Source organism: Phoenix dactylifera, chromosome 3, assembly GCF_009389715.1.
Source record: "Phoenix dactylifera cultivar Barhee BC4 chromosome 3, palm_55x_up_171113_PBpolish2nd_filt_p, whole genome shotgun sequence".
NCBI classification, from domain to species: Eukaryota; Viridiplantae; Streptophyta; class Magnoliopsida; order Arecales; family Arecaceae; genus Phoenix; species Phoenix dactylifera.
This window is the reverse complement of record NC_052394.1, coordinates 16,374,116-16,394,523: the sequence shown is the minus strand read 5'-3', so window position 1 is coordinate 16,394,523 and position 20,408 is coordinate 16,374,116. Positions and strand designations below refer to the sequence as shown.

Genomic DNA, 20,408 nt, shown 5'->3' with positions numbered 1-20,408 from the left:
TCAAACTATAACAGTAACAAATGGGTCATATCACTAGCTATTTCTTAACAAACATGGTATCCAAGCAAATTCCGCTATCGAGAAATGTGGAAAAAATTTACATGCGAGATATGCAGCTTGTTGCCTTATGAACTAGCGTCTCTCTCAAACTACTTAGCGATAGGTTTTAGCCCTCACTTATATATATTGCGTTCTCGAGGGTCTTCTAGATAAGTTTGTTCTCATTTGACTCTTGTGTTGCCTTTCCACTCCTCACTTCCTCTTGTTTCTTGACAATCATGTCTGACTTAGGCATTAAAGGGTCCTCCACTGGATACACTTTAGTGGGTGAACTTCTTTACATTTGTTGTTTTAGGTCTAGTGTTGGATATTGTCCAAAGTAGTTCCTTCGCCATCCAACTCCACCAAAGCATTGCCGTAGAGGCATGCAATAATCCTACCTGATCTTTTCGATTCAAATGTCAAACGAGCCAGAAACTCTAGTGACTACTACCAACTCAGCACCTCGGTCAGATCAGTTTCCGGCGATAACAGATTGGTGCTAGAGGAAGGGTCACTAGTCGGTATCCCACTATGACCATCGACTTTATGGGAAACAAGGATGCATCTTATTTTCTGTATTTGCCTGATTTGAGTACTTTCAACAACGATCTCACTAGTCGGTATCCCACTATGACCATCAATGAAGATGCTCTCAAGCGTAATAGATCGGGCGAGCCATTTAATGGCTTTGAGGAAGCAATACCTGCATCCTACAAGCCTACATGGCCACCATAGGTCGAGCAAGCTATTTAACGGCTTCGAGGATGTAACATCCTTGTCCTGCAAGTCTATGTAGCTGCTACAGGTTGGGAAGGCCATTTAACGGCCCCAAAGAGGCAACACCTCTGTCCTGAATCGATCCACATGCCAAAGACTTGGCAAGCTAAGTGACCTCTCTAGAATGGGATGGTCCAAGTGGAGGAATCGGACTTGCATTGATGATTTGGCGAGCTAACCAACCTCTTTAGGTCGAGACAGCCTGATGGAGATGGCAACCTTCAAGCGACTATAAAGCTGATTGGATTCGTCCACCAAAAGGATCCAACGAGGCCAAGATGGCTGAAGTCTAAACTGACTAAAGATGCCCAGCTCTATTAACTCATTGATATCCATGTGAACTCCAGATCTCAATAGCTCGGGTGTTGAACCTTTGAGTATTCCTGACCTACAAGCTTGCACTTGAAAAGATCCAAGTCCTCCACCTTGGCCAAGTAGGGCTAAAAATGGGGGTGCAAGTACCTAGCAAACTGATTTATCTTCACAACTCCTAGCACAAAATGCCAACCCCAATGACTTTCAAAACAAAAAAGGGTTCAATGACTGGCCGAGGTTTGCACACTCGATCACACTCTCGACCCATAACTTTAAAAGATGGATGTGGCAAGATGAGCCCGAACCTACCTATGATTAGCTAACTTGCCCACTTGAAAAATAGTTAAGACTTAAAAGTGGGGGACAAAAGTGGGAGATAAATGATGTGGCCTAAATCTAATCTATCTATCATGAATCGACACATGGCAAGCATTTTAAAAAATAATAATAAATTTAAAAAATTTAAATTCTCGGTGGGATTCAAATAAGGAATGAGATTATAGTAGATTTAAATCCAGATAAAGAAGCAGGTTACTGTAATTCTTTGATTTTCGCCTCCAAATCATAGTGTATTCACGCTCTCCTCTAAATAAATGAGGCCAAGGGATCCCAAAGGGAGATAAAGGAACGGCCAAAGGCTCCCAAGCATAGATAGCAACAAGCTCTCATGGTGAGAGACTCCTACGGAGAGGCTTTCAAGCTCTCATGACTACTTTGCACCCGACTCCTCTTCCATGGCTGTCCTCGCATGCTATCTGTTCTCTAGACAAGCTAAGCATCATCAGAGACCAGGATGTGAGTCCCTAGAGAGTTCCTTCGATGCCACTTAAGATGCAAGCGCTAAGCACATGGGATCCGCAACCACCAACCAGAGCCATGCTGAGCTCTCAAGCGGCGCATCCCTAGAGACTTGGACACGAGTCCCTGGAGGCTGCCCATTCATCCACCCAAGATGCGAACACTGTGTGCATGGAATGCATGACCGCCCATGCCAATGTGATCTGTGCAGGCATGTTTAGTCCTATATTGGTTCTTCGTCGAGGAGATCTTGGATACTTATATAGGAATAAAAAATTTAAAAAATACCTTCTGGCTAGCCTTTTTGGATGAGATTTTAGGTTATTACAAATGGTATCAGAGCGAAGTCGGCCCATAGCCTATATAGAATAGGGGACACTGCAGCATGGATTCATAGAGGCTGACCATGAGTCCATCGTGGTGCTTGTGATTGATTTGTATGGATTTGAACTCTTAGCTTAACAAGGACATCAAGGCTTGAATGAGAGAGTATGTGAGGATCATTTGGGTATGTATTTAGTTCTACATCAGTTATTCACCGAGGAGATCTTGGGTACTTATATAGGATTAAGGAACCCAAAAAATATCTTCCGACTAGCCATTTTGGGTGAGGCTTTGAGTTGTTACAACCAAGCTCGCAAGCCATGCGTCCTCAGAGATTAAGACATGAGTTCCTAGAGGTCGCCCTTTCGTGCCACTTGAGATGCACGCATCTTGCATACAAGACACGCGACCAGCAACCAGTGCCATGCGGATCTCCTTGGCCGAGCTCCCATGCCGAGCACTTATGGTCAGACACTCAAGATCAAACGATCTAGGAAGATCGCTCTACTCTAATATTTTTTATTCTTTTGATATTTCTTATTGTTATTCCAAAGTCCTACCCGACTTAAGCATTGGAAGAGGCCTGGTTGGAGCCATCCGACATATCTTTCTCGTCTCTTTATGTGCAGATTCGCGACTCTTTATGGCAATCAATGCTCTATCTTCCACCATTATGGACCGAGTGGATTGATCTACGCCCTCCATACCTTCAGATCATCAAAATTTGGTTGGGCAAGATTTGGGCATCAACAAATTGTTTTCCCAATTAGTTGAAGAATCTCAACTCTCATAATCCTAATCATGCATTAAGCTGCAGAGTATCAAAATATTTTTGTTTTTTTTTTTGGTTATATCATAATTTTTTTCTCGCCGTCTTATTTTTATCATTTTAATCAACAGTAAAAGCCGGGAAACTTCTTATACAATTGAACTCTTATTTACTATAATTTCAGAATGTTGGTAGTCTTTATCATATATATAATTCTCTCATTTATTATTCCTCATCATACTTTTATCTTGGACGCTGTCAAGAGCATGTAAATTCCAGTCACCATACTTTTTGTCTTGGATGCTGTCAAGATGATCATGGCTTCGTTTCCAAAGATAGTGGCATTTAAATTCTTAGATTATGTTGCATCACCAAATATATATATATTATATTCTTCTTATTGCTTTATTTTTCCAAGGCCTTCTACTTTTCTATCGCTTTTGTATTGTGTTTGCGCTCAAATTGCCTTCCTTTTCCATCAAGTCTCAGTCATTCTCCCATCTAAAAGAAGGCAAAGAATAAACTTTTATAGTTGGAATATCAAAAGTCATCACATGATAATAAAACTAAATAATTCTTTGCATTCTTTACGTTCCATTCACTTAATAAAAAGACACATGTATTTACTGCTGATAAACAGCACAAAGATATTTGACGCTATTTCTTAAAAAAAAAAATACATAAAAATCCTTCTAAAAATTTAAATTTACATGGATACTCTCTTAAAATTTATATTTATTTCTGTATCCTCATAAAACACTATTTTTGCATAAATATCCCTAATATAACGGTTCTTCTAACACTATTAATAAAAACCATATTTATTTTAATTAAAAATAAATAAAATTTTGAAATTATTTTTTTTTCCCTGTCGCGATTGCCTTATAAATATTTCTTTTTGCACATCTACCCATTAAGAATATTTTAATTATTTTAATTTGAAACTGTTAATTTTTAACGGCATTAGATGGTGTGGCTATATATACAAAAATAGAATAAAAAAGAGTAGAATAACAAAACAAGTGTTTTATAAGGATATACATGCAAATATCAATTTAGGAGGGTATTTATGCAAAATTTGATATTTAGGAGGCATTCATGCAAAAAAAACCTTCTTAAAATTTTAAATATTATTAATTATATATTTTTGGAAACCCCACTCTACATTTTTCATATAGCATATAACTCCTTTGTCTCTTAAAACTTTTCCCACAAATAACATGATTACTACTAAAATATTTTTATTGTTATAAATCAACTATAAAAATATTCTTACATTAAATTCTTATCTTACAAATCCAATGCAAATATTTGCAATAAAAGGTTATTATTGTGGATAACTTTTCTTTCTTTCTTTCTTTTTTTAATGCCATCTGCGCCATGTTAAGAGGAAATCATATCCTAGCCCGGTGTACTAGCTCAGCGGTACACGGGCCAATCCATTTCCGCCACTTGGACTCCCTCATACCAAAATCCTAACCTCTCGCCCTTCCTTCCCCTACCCCGCCGCCATGACCTCCGTTCGCCCTCTCGTCGCCGTCCAGACCCTTGAGGGCGACATAGTGATGGAGGGTGGCTTTCGGCCTAGAGCCACCGCACCAAATTCACCAAATTCTCTTCTCGTGCTTCTTGTGCGCACCTCGTTACGTTGTTGATTTGGGCCGATGCAGATGATGCCGGTTGATATTCGCCTCTTCGGAAGGCTGTAGAGAACAAGTCAAAGGGCGGGTCTATTGGCTGCAACTTAGTCCGACCCTTGGCTTGTTGGAAACACTTGACACACTCCTTCGAATGGTCGTAAGGACCAAGACAAGGGGTGGGTCTACTGGTTGCAGCTTGACCCATCTCTTGGCTTGATGAAAACAACTAATGAGCACAATGATATTTAAAGGAACGCTTAAGGTTAATTCTATTCCTAAAATGAAGCTTACAAGCATAAATCTAGATGAAACTATGATTGATCTCCTCTAGCCCAAGTCTTGGATAAACCCCAAGACTGAATACAATAGAGCAAAGCCCTCCCAAGCTCTTAGGCCGAATACAAAGCAAAGACAATACTAAGACATAAGATAGGTCCTCCCAAGCTCTTTTTAAGGTGTATTTATAGGCTTTTCATGGGGGACAAGCACTTAATGGAAGTGGGCAAATGAAGGCCTAGGCCGGCCAAGGGGGGGCCTAGGCCGGCCCTTGGCTGGCCTATTGGGTGCTTTGGCAGGGCTGTTGGGGCGCTGGGGCAGGCTGTTGGGGGCGCTGGCAGGCCTCTAGCAGGCGGCTGGATGCTAGGGCAGGCACTAGGTAGGCTGCTGCATGGTGTGGCAGTGGCATGGGTGTTGCAGGGGCATAGTTGAGTGTTGGCAAGGCTGCTGCAGTGGCTGACAAGGGCTGGGATGGCTGCAGAAGCATGGTTGGGCATTGGCAAGTGCAGGGGAGTGGCTTGGCAGGCGCTGGCCATGCTGCTGCAAGGTGTGGCAGCGGCATGGGTGCATGGGAAGGTTGTTGCGGGCCATGGGCAGCGACATGGTTGTCTTGGCCGAGCTTGACTTGGCCAAGTTTGTTTTGGTTGAGTTTAACTTGGCCGAGTTTGTCTTGGCCGAGCTTGACCAAGAGTGATAGGGGCTTTGGCCAAGGCTCGGCCATAAGTGAATGGGCTATGACCAAGGCTCGGCCAAACCTCCAAGCAAAGGAGTTGGCTCGAATCTTGCTCTTGCTCTTGGCATGATCCTTCTTCAGCTTCTACCGGGCTCGAACTTCTCCTTGGTAGTGGGATCCGACGGCGGTGTTTGTGGGGGTTCTCAACATTTCTCCTCCTTTGAAAACTATCTTTGTCTTCAAGGATAAAGTGTGGATACCGCCGGATAACTTTGGCATAGTCTTCTCAAGTAGTTTCATTTCTCTCCATTGAATGAACACTTACTATAATTTTCTTCTTCCTTACTCCTCCTTCAAGACCCCTTGGACAGCTTCAAGCAACCTTCTAACCCTTGGAGGTAGCCCCTCCAACTCCTCTTCTTGCTGGTTGCCTTCATCATGATGTTGGCCGGTCAATTCCAAAAATCTCCTTAATGGTGGCACAACCTTGGGCAAAGGCCAATCTACCATGGCCTCGAACTTCTATTTGTCCACCTTTATTTCTTCTCCTAAAATAACATGGCCAAAACACTTAAATTCTGGTTGGGTGAGGGCATACTTTGAGAATTTGATGTAGAAATGGTGTTTCTCCAAGATGGATGACACAACCTCCACATGTTCCTTGTGTTTCTCCATGGGTCGGGAAGAGACTAAAGTATCATCAAAGGAATAAAGAGCAAAATTTGTCAAGCTGGCCAAGGTACCACATTCATTGAAACTTGAAAGATGGACGGTCTCTCTACCCCCAACAAGGCATGCAAAGGGGGGTCGGTCTCCTCCTTTTTAGTACTTTGTCCGGCCCCATCATCATGCTCAAGCTCTTCACTTTCTTCCTCTGAATTTTCAGGCTTGGCGGCCTCATCTTTGCTATCCCCACCTAAGAGAGATGTTTGCTTGGTCTTGCACGGGTGCCCCGGGCTCCACTAATCTCCACACTTGGAGCATAGCTCCCTTTTCTCAATATCTTGTGGCTCCTCTCTTGCCAAGTTTTTGACTTTCTCAGGTTGGTTCTCGTTGCCACTTCTAACCTCTTTACTGGTCTCCGAAGGTGCTCTTGGTTGCAAGGAAGAAGATGCATGGTTGCTGAAATTTTCTTTGATGCATGTTTGCACTTTCTCCTCTTGCTTCATCTTGGCTTCCTCGGGCCGGTCCTCAAGCTTTTGAGTATAAAAAAGCTTCTTCTCGGGTTGTCTCATACTATCATGGCTTGCCCTAAGCTTCATACGCTTTCGGGCCTCCTCTAACTCCCTTTTTATCATCATCAACCGGCCCTCTATTGTATCTTCACCTTTCATGTTCTCCCTCATATTTTTCTTTATGTTTTGCTTAGGGCCATACTCTCCTTTTCTTTCTTCTTCTCTCCACCAACTCCTTTTCTTTCTTCTCGTCTCTTTTCTTCCCTTCTCCTTGCTTCTTGATCCCTCATTTGGCCCCGCCGAGAGGCGTATGACCAATGCTCCTCTTCATTAAACTTTCTATACATCCTTCCCCCTTCATTCTCCCCGACTCCTCTCCAACCTTTCTAGGCTCTCATTAGTTTCTCTAAGAGTGGAGGAAAGGTTTTCAAGAGTTCGGCTCAAGTGTGCCTAACTTTCTTCTAGGGCCTTAAGCCGTGCATTTTCATCCCACGTCATCACTCTGAACCTCCTTTGGCCCGTCACCCAAGGAATGATCCGGCCCTCCTTTTTTATATGAAAATGGGTTGTACACCACTCGATCTTCCTTCATTATAATCAAAGTTTACAAACATGAAGATCCTCACAACCCAATAGGTTGATTGAAGCAATGCTAGTTTCTGAATCACCGAAGTTGGAGAAGGGGCACAAGGTACTACCAGTAGCCTCCCTTTATGCCGCCCCTAATATACCCTTCAGCAAAATGGTTGGGTCAAATAGCCCGAGGTATTACCAATAGCTTTCCTCTTGAGCTATCCATGGGTTAACACGACAATGCTCAATCAAACCCTTATAAAAAAATGCTCACACCTCTTTTGCAAATGAGAATGATATGTTGCAGAAATTTGAGCACTACTTGCATGCAAAATAACTTCCAATATATCCCCTCTCAAGTTCAACAAGTAATATGAAGGTAGTAAGAAGTAACTTCACTTCTAGGTATGCAAAGAAAGGTAAGGCACCTAAACTCTACCCAATGTGTAATCTGAAATTTTTAGGGTTGTAGGCGTTACCTCTTGGAAGAGATCTTCCCAATGAAGATCTCAATGAAAGCACCAATGATAGAGGGTGGCTTTTGGCCTGGAGCCACCACACCAAATTCTCTCCTCGTGCTTCTTGTGCGCACCTCGTTAAGTTGCTGATTTGGGCCGATGTGGGTAATGCCGGTTGATATTCGCCCTTCGGAAGGCCGTAGAGAACAAGTCAAGGGGCGGGTTTACTGGCTGCAGCTTGGCCCGACCTTTGGCTTGTTGGAAACACTTGACACACTTCTTCGAATGGTCGTGGGAATCAAGACAAGGGCATGTCTACTGGTTGCAACTTGACTCGTCCTTTGGCTTGATGAAAACAACCAAGGAGCATAATGATATTTAGAGGAATGCTTAAGGTTGATTCTATTCCCAAAATGAAGCTTACAAGAATAAATCTAGAGAAAACTATGATTGATCTTTCCTAGCCAAAGTCTTGGATAAACCCCAAGACCGAATACAATAGGATAAAGCCCTCCCAAGCCCTTAGGCTGAATACAAAGCAAATATCTAAGATATAAGATAGGTCCTCCTAAGCTCTCTTCAAGGTGTATTTATAGGCTCTTCATGAGGAACAAGCACTTAATGGAAGTGGGCAAATGACGGGGCCTAGGCCGTCCAAGGCTTGGCCTAGATCGGGCAGGCCCTTAGCTGGCTTGCTGGGCGCTTTGGCAGGGCTGCTGGGGCATTGGAGTGCTGTGGCAGGCTGCTGGGGGCGCTGGCAGGCCTCTGGCAGGCGGTTGGATGCTGGGGCAGGCGCTGGGCATGTTGCTGCATGGTGTGGTAGCGACAATGGATGCTGCTGGAGCATGGTTGAGTGTTGGCAAGGCTGCTGCAGTGGCTGACAAGGGCTGGGATGGCTGCAGAAGTATGGTTGGGTATTGGCAAGTGCAAGAGAGTGGCTTAGCAGGCGCTGACCATACTGCTGCAAGGTGTGGTAGCGGCATGGGCGCATGGGAAGGTTGCTGCAGGCCATGGTTGTCTTGGCCGAGCTTGTCCAAAGGTGACGGAGCTTGCTCTTGGCATGATCCTCCTTCGATTTCTGCTGGCCCGGACTTCTTCTTGGTAGTGGAATCCAACGGCGGTGTTTGCGGGGTCCTCAACACATAGCCTGCGACGGATCCAACTCCGTCCCCCTCCCGGACGTCCTCAAGGCCTCGATCCGCCCCGACATCGTCCGCTTCGTTCACGCGAACCTCTCCAAGAATCGCCGCCAGCCCTACGCCGTCCCCAAGCGCGCCGGCCATCAGACCTCCGCGGCGGCGCTGTTGGCGGGTGCCCTCCCGGTCTCCAGCTTCGTCCGCGCCGGCGACCACGCCCTCCTCCGCTCCTCCACTACGCCACCACAGCGCCGTTCCCCAGCAGTTCCGCGCCGAGATCCGCATCTCCTTCGACGTCCTCCGCTGCCGCGCCCCCTGCAGCTTCCTTGTCTTCGGTTTCAGTCACGACTCCCTCATGTGGTCCGGTTTCAACGTCGGCGGCACCACCGTCTTCCTCGAAGAAGACCCCGCATGGTTCCGATGCGTCACCAAGGAACCACCCCCATCCCATCCCCCCCCCCCCTCCGCTCCTACACCGTCCCGTCACCGCACTGGCCTCGTCGACGCTGACGATCTCCTCAAATCCTACCGATCCAAGCCCTGCTACCTCCCGCCGCTGGCGGCGCCTCTCAAGAATAACCCCCGCTGCTTCAGCGGCGACGCGGGTGGGGATGACAAAAAACCGTCCATGTGGCAACATACTATTGGCCGGTGTACCGCTGATCTGGTACACCGGGTGTAGGTATTGACATTGTGCCCTTCTCCGTCTTCCCACATCTCTATCTGGACAGTGATTGCTTTCCATCCCTCAGCCATTTCTTCACTGAGGAAAAAAAAAGGAAAAAAAAAAGCTTATATCAGCTACGACTCCGATCTCTCTGCCAAGTGACCATTTAATTCGGGACTCACTTCCACTTCTTCCAGCTTTCGGAGATTCTGAGACGGGGTTGTGGATCGCGATGGGTTACACTCTTCCGAAGGATTCTCTTTTCCTTGGATTTGACTGCTCTACCCAGTAAGTTGTTCTTCACAATCTCCTTTTTTGAATGGAAAATTTATTGCGATTCAGTGTTTTAGTCCTTGATTTGGATGATTTCATGCTTATTGTTTTGATTTTTCTGTCTGAACGTCTGTGCAATTGCTAGTATTTTTATGCGGATAATTTGTGTACTGAGTCTTTGAGAGATGGTTTTTTTCCCTCGCACAAGCACGACAATATTATAAGAAGTGATGAATTATGTATCATTCGTGGTTTAAAATGATGCCCGTTATCGTGGTCTGGGGCTCCCTCAGTTATGTTATATATAATCATGGGAGAAAGATAATCACTGTTAGAATTGTTACAATAGGTGATTTAGTGTTATGCAGTCACTTGTACTGTTTTCTTAACAAAATAACATTTATTCGCAAAGCTCAAATTTTTCAAAACTTTTCCCTCCAAAAAGTTAGTGTCACCTGAATATATAACTTTTTTTTTACTAACATTGAGTCACACACTAATGCTGTTCTTTTTCCGTATTGCCCGTTTCAATGCCATAAAATAACTGCAAATCACACTGGTTGGGCCAAACAATGGCCGTTATAATGATCGATAATGGTTCGATGTGGAGACCATTGTGATGGAACCTTGGTGCCATTTACTTGATTTAGATGTGATTTTCATTTGTTGGTTTATGTGGTGATGTTTGAAAGAAATTTTCAGGAATAAGACATGGCATTAGAATCAATAGTCTTGACCTAGACCAGCTGATCCCAATTTTCCTTGATTTGGTACTATAGATCCTATACCCATGGGTTTTTGTACTCACTATACTAATATGGCAATCAAATTTCTTGGAATAGCTGCTAGTGAAATCAGTAAGAAGAAATTCTTTCAGTTTTAAAGAATATAAAGCCCCTTAGGTATGACATGCAAGAGTGATGTCATGTACTTCAGTAATATTAAGTAGGATATTAGTCTATAGCTCCTCTTGTATATTTCGTTATTTTGATTATTAGGAATAACTTAGGAGTATTGGGCAACTTTTTGTTTTTTCTCTACATGTTTATAATAGAAAAGAAACATATTGCTCACTAAGTTCCAGGATTTTGTGCATTTATAGAATTTTAAGATATTTAGCTTTTTCTGAGCAGTGTGGCTATCTGTTGTTGGTCATGCATAACTTTTGTGTTTCCCCACAGCAGAATGTCAGATCCTCTAAGATCAATGTAAAGCATACTTCTTATGTAATTAAAATATACAATCTCTGCCTGTAGGTCACTAAAGGCAACAGTGCTGGATGCCAACCTTGTTATTGTTGCTTCAGAATTTGTCCATTTTGATTCTGAATTGCCACGCTACAACACCAAAGATGGGGTCTACAGAGACCCCATGGTCGATGGTAGGATTGTTTCCCCTACCTTGATGTGGGTGGAGGCTCTGGACCTCTTACTTGAAAAATTAGAAGCAAAAGTGGACTACAGAAAAGTTGCAGCCATTTCAGGGAGTGCACAGCAACATGGCACTGTGTACTGGAAGAAGGGCAGTAAAGCCATGTTGGCCTCTTTGGACCCTTGTAAACCTTTGGTAACTCATGTTGGCGATGCTTTCTCTCTGAAGGACTCACCAATATGGATGGATTGTAGCACCACATCACAGTGCAGAGAAATAGAAAATGCTGTGGGTGGCGCATTCGAGTTATCAAAACTTACTGGGTCTTGTGCTCATGAGAGATATCCAGGACCTCAGATTCGGAAAATATTTGAAACACAACCAGATGTTTACAATGACACTGAGAGGATCTCACTTGTTAGTTCCTTCATGGCCTCTCTTCTTATTGGAGGCCATGCCAGCATTGATGAGACGGATGGAGCAGGGATGAACCTGATGGATATTAAACGACGTGTCTGGTCTAAGATTGCATTGGAGGTTTGTCTATTACTCCTTTAGCTTAATAGTTATGGATGGTCATAACTTCCATTTTTGCTTATTCGCACATTCTTTGGTAGGCAACAGCACCAGGTTTAGAAGAAAAACTTGGGAAATTGGCACCAGCTCATGCAGTTGCTGGTCTGATAGCTCCTTATTTTGTTGAGAGGTGAGTCGTATGCTTGTCATAATTGTTTATTTTTTTTGCTAAATATGTAAACTAGCACTTGCGTATTTAGTATGGTAGACATTGTGAGAATTGTGATTATTTATTTGTGATTGTTATGTTCATTTTGCTACTGCATTTATTGTAAAAATGTTGTCAGTTTCTGTCCAAAATGATTTTTTCGGTTATGTTTCTGTTATGATTCAAAGGATGGTAGGCACTAAAACGTCTCGGTAAAGATTGTTGGATTTGATTTCTGCATGATAGAGGTTTGGGATATTTCTCTTGACTTGCACTTAGAGACTACAACACGAAAATTTAGCTTTCTTACAAGCATCAAAGTGTTCAAGAGAATTACTAAATTAAGACAATGTTCAAAAGGATACTATCATTGCCCCAAGAGTCATGATTTCTTAATATCCAGGCCATGGTCTGCCGAACCGAGCCGAACTGTCCGGTTCACCCATACCGAACCGAATTGACATGGTTTGGTCGATATTTTCGAAAAATATTGTGAACCACTCTGAATGAACAATTCGGAGCAGCACTAGATAATTCAAAGTGGAACTAGTGCGAACTGCTCAGTTCGCACCGGTTTGAACAAATTCGCCCCCTCCCTCCCTTTTCCAAAAGGCTTGGATTTATGGTCCGCCGAACCGGGGTGAACTAGGCACCTGGTTCACCCAATACCAAACTGGTACCGTACCGAATCAGTAGTCAACCCGTGCGGGTCCCATTACCGGTTCGGCTAACCTTGATCTAGGTCCTTATACTGGAAGCATTAAATTTTTTAAATTTTTTTTTGACTTGTCTCCATTTCACATAGTTTGTTAAGAATATTAGATGACCCATTATTATGATTAACAAGAATCTCTTGGATAAACACTTTAGAGTACCATTGCAGCTGTTATTCTGTCAACATTCCTCCATGTGAGGCCATTTACTTTTGTTTAAGAGGATGACCATTCCATTAGAAAGAACTGGTCTTGACCCTGGATGTATTGAATCTTCTTCAGAGTATATATCAAAGTTATGATACCCTGTTCCTTTGATTTAGCCTAAAGTACTGGCATCCTACACTTAAAAACAGACATTGGTATGACTCTGGACATGGCTATATAAGAATTTCTTAGATATTAAACGGATCTGGGACTTAGACACACACCTGAACCCAATGCAAAAACCTGAGTCCATGTCACACAGTATCAAAGTACCATCATGCTATATTTTAAGTATTATAAATCTTTCCTTCTTTCTTTCTTTCTTTCTTTTTTAAGGGAAGGTGGGAAAAACTGTGGAGCACTCTATCACTGTTCCTAAATTTTACAGCTACATGAAAGACCCTATTCTCTGCAAAATGAAGTACAATGCTTAAATCCCCTCTCCTACAGCTTTTCTTTAAAGAAATAAATTATCCTTATGCAACATGGTGAGCAAGAACCAAGTGTGCTAGTAAAGAAACTCAAGTAATCATTAAAAGTGGTTTTGATGAATCTTTCATAAATACTCAACCAAATAGAACTAGCTATTGGAAGGCAATGAAATCCTTATCTCTGCTATTTATTTGGAACTTCTTGAGTTTGTAGTAGTGGGCAAAGTTTGGTCCTTCAAATCTGTCCTAAACATTGATATTTTTCTATTTTAATAAATTGGTAGAGTTTAACTGCCTCTTGGTGATTTTTGATATTACCCAACTTTTGTCATTTAGGTGCTCAGTGTTTTATTTGAATACTGAGTCAACTTTGCTTTCCTTCTCAATGCAAAATGATAGCTGTCCAACACTAAGCTTGTAAGATGTCACAATGAAGTAGTGCCATCACATGGTATTATCATCTGAAATTTTGCTTTAATTTTAGATGTTGGTACCCTTCTCTGCATTTTGTGTGATGTTTATATGTCGTCTAAATCAAATAAGACTTAAAGATAGTGAATGGTATCTTGCTATTTCTTATTATGCGAGTAACGAGTCTTAACTGCATTAAATCCTTGCAGGTTCCAGTTTAAAGACAGCTGTCTAATTATTCAGTGGTCTGGGGATAATCCTAATAGTTTGGCAGGTGCTTGATAATGTTTTTTTATCTATTCTTCCACTCTGTTAACTCTTAATCTTGTATATTACAAATTTGTATGCTGCTGAAGTGTGTCGTTCATTGGTATATGTAGGTGAGCTATAAAGAAATTTTGTCGTGATATCTTTCAATAACTTCAAAGATCAAATAGACAGCCTTCAATCCACAGGACCACACATCTGACACTAAACAAGATACTAAATGAGATATGCATCTTTGTTATGAACATTTTCTTCTTATGAAGCTTGAATGATAGTTTTTCAATAACTAAGTATTTTGTCACTTGGGTGTTAGTTGATGGATAATGGCATCTATTGCAATCCGGCCACATATTTTATTAATGATGGAGCAATCCCTAAACATAATAGTGCTTTCTGCTCTCAGCTAATCACAAGTTCCAAGCATTTCATAAATATATATATATATATATATATATATATATATATATATATATATATATATATAATATTTAATGTTTATTAGCAGTATTTCTTTTAATTAATTGTGAATAAGTTAAGGAAAATTAAAAGGAACTTTGGTTAAATTAGTATTATCACCATTGTCACCACATGGTTGTCTAATCATGCACAGGTTTGGCTCTCCATTCTCCTGGTGATATGGCAATCAGTCTTGGAACCAGTGATACAGTAAGTTGTGATATCTAAATTTCTTTGATTATGATTGTTTACATTCTTAATATTGTAAGTAGCAGCAATACAATAAGTTGCGATATCTAAATACTGGATATTTTAATCTTTTGTGCATACTATCTGCTCATGGCTGTTAGGTCTTTGGGATAACTAGTGAGCCTCAACCAAGCCTAGAAGGACATGTTTTCCCTAATCCTGTTGATCCAACATATTATATGGTAATGCTGGTCTACAAAAATGGTTCTCTAACTCGAGAAGGTAACTATGATTACTTTTGTCGATTCTAATCAAGTAAGTTCTTCTGGTGACCTCTCACCAACTCTAACTTGCAACATGGTCATAGATGTGCGCAATCAGTATGCAGAGCGCTCTTGGGATGTTTTCAACAAGTATCTAGAAAAAACACCTCCTCTAAATGGTATATGCTTGTTATTTAAAGCTAATTTCTTTGATATCATCTTTTTTATGTATTCTCCCATTAGATGGGTTTCTTAAGGCAATGAACCTAGAAAGTCTCCTTTATCATGTTCGAAGCATGAACTGCATTCTGTATTGGGAGGTTTAGAGTATACTGCATAGGGTGAAAGTTCAACATTTTTCTGGCTCTGCTACGTGGTAAGGCATGATTTTTCATGCATGAAACCATCTTTGTTGTTTGGTTCCTTCTTATTCTTTATAAGTTCTTTGCCTTTTCATTATCATAAATATAAAGCATCATATTTTCCAATGCTTTATCTTACTATTTTTGGATTTCATTTAGTTTCTGGTCAGATATTAGCTGTTAGAAGTAAACTCATCATGTCAGATTCCTTTGTGTCTTTGCATTATTTTTTTCTATCTATGCATTTATATTATGTTTTTTCATTAATGAATGTGACTTCATGATTATGTTTAAGGTTATTGCTATTCATCATTCCTAGAATGCTAGCTTCAGGCCCCTATTCCTTTGAAAAATTTGTTATTTTTTCTTTCATATTGTTGTGGATTATTCTTTTATTTTATGCAATAGGTGGAAAGTTAGGATTTTTCTACAAAGAGCACGAAATATTGCCTCCCCTGCCGGGTAATTAACAGATAGTATCCCCTTTCTTTGCATTATTATTATTATTTTAGTGCCTGCAGGGTTATTCAAATGCAAGGCTAAAAATATTGTTTCTGACATGCGAATGACTAAGGTATTCAGTTGGGTGCCACCGATATGTTCTGGAAAACTTAAGTTGTGACTCACTAGGTGAAATAAAAGAGCATGAGGTGCAGGAGTTTGATCCTCCTTCTGAGGTCTGCATAATATTAAATCTCGTTAATTGACTCACGAACTTTAAATGCAAGAGGTGTTAAAGGCTAGCAACTACTATTGATTTAGGTGCGTGCCATCATAGAAGGCCAATTTCTCTCAATGCGTGGTCATGCAGAAAGGATTGGTATGCCAACTCCCAAGCGGATAATAGCAACTGGTGGGGCATCATCAAATGCATGCATACTTAAAGAGATTGCAAATATTTTTGGCTGTCCTGTTTATACAGTCCAAAGACCTGGTATGTAGAAGAGCTGATCCTTCTTAAATGCAATGAGATGTTGCTTACTGTTTCTTAGCTGTATGTATTCCTTTAGCTGATTAAATTGTCATTTATTCTTACTATACTTGTAGCACATACAAATTAATAATTATTGGACTCTTAATAGAAAATGACAAAAGCTGAGATGTGTATGGCTGAATAGTTTATTCGTGCATTCAGATCAACCAGTGCTTAAATCTTCTGAGAAGTCACCTGACAGTCGTACTTGACTCCATATTATATTGGAAGCAATTTACATTACATAAAGAAATACCATACTGCACATCTCTGACACATGCTCTGATGTTATCTATTAGATTTGTGGTTCCTATGATACAAGGCCAAAAATGTGGTGTTAATTCATCTCCAACTACTAAGCTTTAATAGAAGAGATATAAAAGAGTATAAAGTGCAAACCAACTTCCATTAGAAAATATCAGTCGCTGCATTTTGCAGTTGTCACTTTTTATTTGGCAAAAAGGGAAAAATATTAAAAACTTTTGTATTTTCTCATCTCATCCTCTACATGTATATTTTGTCTATCATGCAGTATTCTTCCGAATCTTATTATGCTAAGTTCTTCACTTTGAGTTACTCTAACAGCTTCTAATTCATATCATTTCTATTTGCTACCATCTATAACAACTACAAGTTTCGTTTTGTTATGGTTTTTGTCCTTTCTTGAAACCATGTATCATCTGTTACATAGATGATACCACCAAAATAGTGTACTATCTGGTTCATTATTAAGACTGGAAAATTAGCATTGGATAAAGATTAATGTTTCACCCTTTTTTCTTTTCTACATATTACACTGGATTGAGTTTTATTGCATCCACTTAGGCAATGATGGATTATCCTGTGCCTTTTGCAACAGATTCTGCTTCTCTGGGTGCTGCCTTGAGGGCAGCTCATGGGTGGTTGTGCAATAAAGAAAGTGTTTTTGTTCCCATCTCATGCATGTACGAGGACAAGTTGGATAAAACATCGCTCAGTGCAAAACTTGCAATCCCTGCTGGAGACAGAGAGCTTATATCCAAGTATACATTGCTGATGAAAAAGAGAATGCAGATTGAGAGAAATCTTGTTGATAAGTTTGGGCGCATTTAGGCCAGCTACTGAAAATTGATGCAGCGCATCAGCGATCTTATAAACTTACACAATGATAAAGTTTATTCCAGAATAAAATATGCCCCATTTTAAATGCAGGTACATCTAGCAGACTGATATGAAATCAATTCTCTAATAACATTTGGAAGAAAGAAATGCTAATGAAAATATAATTTGTTAACCTATTAGTGTTCTTACCGAGGCAAGCTTCTTTGAAGTATTTGTGCTAAATGTTCCCATTTTGTGTTGTCAAAATTGTTTAAAGCATTATATCTGCTTTATTTTCATAAGCTGGACAATTGGGTGGCCTCCCAGGTTGGACCTATCCCTAATTGTTAAGCTAGGGGTTTCACAACTAGCACCACCCAAGACTGGATGAAGAAGGCCGATGGTTGATGTTAGGTAAATAGTTGTATCTGAGAAGCATATCAAACTGCGAAATGTTAGCTGGGACTGGATCTAAGCTTTCTTGTTATGTATTTAACCAATAGCTGCTACCCTGTGCTTACATGATGTAATTGTTAATCGTGGATTTGAGCATTGATTAGATGTTAGAGTGGCTAACTGAGGAGATTGATTCCATAAGCACAGTGGTCAGTAGTTTTTTAGTGTCTACATATGAGTCTACATTGTTTCAAGGTTTGCTGTACCGATACCGGACTTCGTACCAGTGTCGCACTAGCATAAGCGTACCGAGTGTCGGTACAGTATGGTATGCGGTATGCCAGGCATACCGACACTGGTGTACCGGTACTAGTATGGTATGCCCGGTATCGGCAGGCATCGATCGGTACTGTATACCATGCTTTTTCTTTTTTTTATCAAATGATCAAGTGAAATTGTTATGACAGCTGCTGCAAGTATTTGTAGGAAACTATCATAACCTCATATCTGCCAATGTTGATATAGTATAAGGGTAGCCATGTGACATTAACATCAAAGATACCCAACATGCATCTTAGATAATAGATTTGGAAAAACATTTGCATTGAATGAATTAAGTATGTTGATCGCAGCTGTCACTGACAGAAGAAAAGGAGAATCACAGAACAATTACAAGCACCTTTCATCTGTCCAATTGTTCTCTCCAACTCTCGCCCTGGCTTTACACAGTGCCCTAAAGATTACTTCCTTATAATCGGATAATATTCGTATTCTAAAGAACAAGCATCGATCATAATCTTATCACATGTTTTATGCACTTGGTCTTCGCCAGCAGGATAGAATGTTTGCACCTTGTTTGCACCTTGACAGCTTACTTGATAACACAAGCTCAAGGTTTTTTTTTTAAAGTCTGCGATTCAAATTGAACCATACCATGTAAATATGATATCCCAGAATTAAAGGAGGAAGTAGGCACTGGTGAAGGCATGAAATGTTGGATGTGACAGATGTTCTTTTTTATTAAGGAAAATTATTGCGAGTATGTAGTATTTGTTACAAGAAAACAAAGATGTGCAGCAACAAAAGTGAGAGACGAACCGAAAATGGAAGCCAACAAGATGTGTGCCCTTGGTTATTTACAAAGGAACTTATCTACATTATGAGGTAAATGTAGCAAGAAAACTAGATGTGGTGTAAGCAGTAAAAAAGGTGAAGGGTAGGAGCACAAAATGATTGCTTCGGTCCTTGGTTATGCAACGTAAAAAATAAATCATAATCTTATGACTTGTTAGTAGAATTACTTACTGGAATATTTTGACTGTATCTGAATAGATGCATGAAAAATTCACTTGATGCTTGGTAGCTGCAGTAAAGCTCATTTTATCCTCTGAAAATTTTGGTATATCTGGGGAATTGCCCAATAAGTTTCCCTGGAAATGCCAATAGTGGAAGGAACAGTGGAAAGTGAGTATCCCTGTAACTTTGATCGAGCTACATTGAAATAATTCACTTGCTGTCATTATCTTTTTGTGCCACTAGGCCAGTAGATGGAGTCCAGCTTGATGATGGGAAAAAAGAAGACCAATGAACAGAGAAAGATGGGACCACTGGAGCAGCTATTCTTTTCTGCTATCGCACCAATGACAGTGGTAGGTATATCTTATCCCGATAGATCAATGAGGACATGATAGCATTCCTCTCCATGATGTGTCACCATGACAGCTATTCTTCCACTTGCAGAACTTTGCCTATAAATATTCAAATTCACCAATGCTTCTGAGCTGCGTTACATTAATCAATTCAGTATCAGATCAATGAAACCACCACAGACGGGCGAGGGCGATTTGGGGATAGAGATGAAGCAGGTTATTGAAGATAAACCAAGGAAGGCTTATACTTCCGCTTCGATTTCCTTAACAGATCTGATTCAGAAGGCATGTGATTCTCCAAAGTCGAAGAAAGCTCATCGGCAGTCAAGCTTCGAAGACCCCATAAGAAGAATGATGTTCTTGGGCCCTTGGAGTCACACATAGAGCTGTACATAAACACTGCACTTTGAATATTTCATGCTTCTCTTAGTTAACACTCTTAATGATGTTCTTGGGCCCTTGGAGTCACACACAGCTGTAAATAGAGACTGCTCTATGAATCTTTCATGCTTCTCTTAGTTAAGACTCTTATGGGAGAGAAAGTGTCAGATATACGAATATGAGCCCAATTGAATTCGATCAATGTAATCTCTACGATGGAAATTTGAGCTGAAAAATTTATAATATGAATAAAAATGTTGTGAAGATTGGATGTTTCCAGCTTTGACATTGATATACTTGTTTTCCATGGCAATTGCCCCAGAGGATCAAGACAAGAACTTAGAAGATATTTGAAAAGGGCATTGAAGAATTAAGTTGACATAGTTATCCATTAGTTTGCGCAAAGGCATTGATTTCACATTTTATAGATAGCCAAGTATAAAAGAAGTACAAATTATGCATAATGATATGAATTATTTATCCACTGATCAGGCCCATAAACATGTCCATCCCACAAAAAAAGAAAATAAAAGGAAAAAAAAAATCACATCCCCTGTAAGGTGGACGATACGCTGCTTCAAACTTGCACAGAAGAAGCATAAGTAAAATGGACAGGGGAATTTGACTACTTGGTCATTT

General features: G+C 40.7%; 1 protein-coding gene across 3 annotated transcripts; it reads left to right on the top strand.

Annotated features, from left to right (window-relative positions):
* The first annotated feature begins 9,498 nt into the window (after window positions 1-9,498).
* LOC103718618 (xylulose kinase 2-like) lies at window positions 9,499-20,048 on the top strand. Of its 3 annotated transcripts, none has more exons than XM_017845592.3 (13): window positions 9,499-9,638; window positions 9,821-9,911; window positions 11,153-11,804; window positions 11,885-11,973; window positions 13,963-14,027; window positions 14,631-14,686; window positions 14,827-14,947; window positions 15,033-15,107; window positions 15,699-15,752; window positions 15,873-15,967; window positions 16,053-16,224; window positions 17,123-19,388; window positions 19,480-20,048. In XM_017845592.3, the coding sequence occupies exons 2-12, from the start codon at window positions 9,856-9,858 to the stop codon at window positions 17,353-17,355; spliced, it is 1,668 nt and encodes a 555-aa protein (XP_017701081.2). In that variant the 5' UTR covers window positions 9,499-9,638; window positions 9,821-9,855; the 3' UTR covers window positions 17,356-19,388; window positions 19,480-20,048. The 3 variants fall into 3 exon arrangements, with proteins under 3 accessions (XP_017701081.2, XP_026664883.2, XP_038980686.1); XM_026809082.2 differs by lacking the exon at window positions 9,499-9,638 and having other exon boundaries at window positions 9,677-9,911; window positions 17,123-17,454; window positions 19,279-19,388; XM_039124758.1 differs by lacking the exon at window positions 9,499-9,638 and having other exon boundaries at window positions 9,677-9,911.
* Window positions 20,049-20,408: the final 360 nt, after the last annotated feature.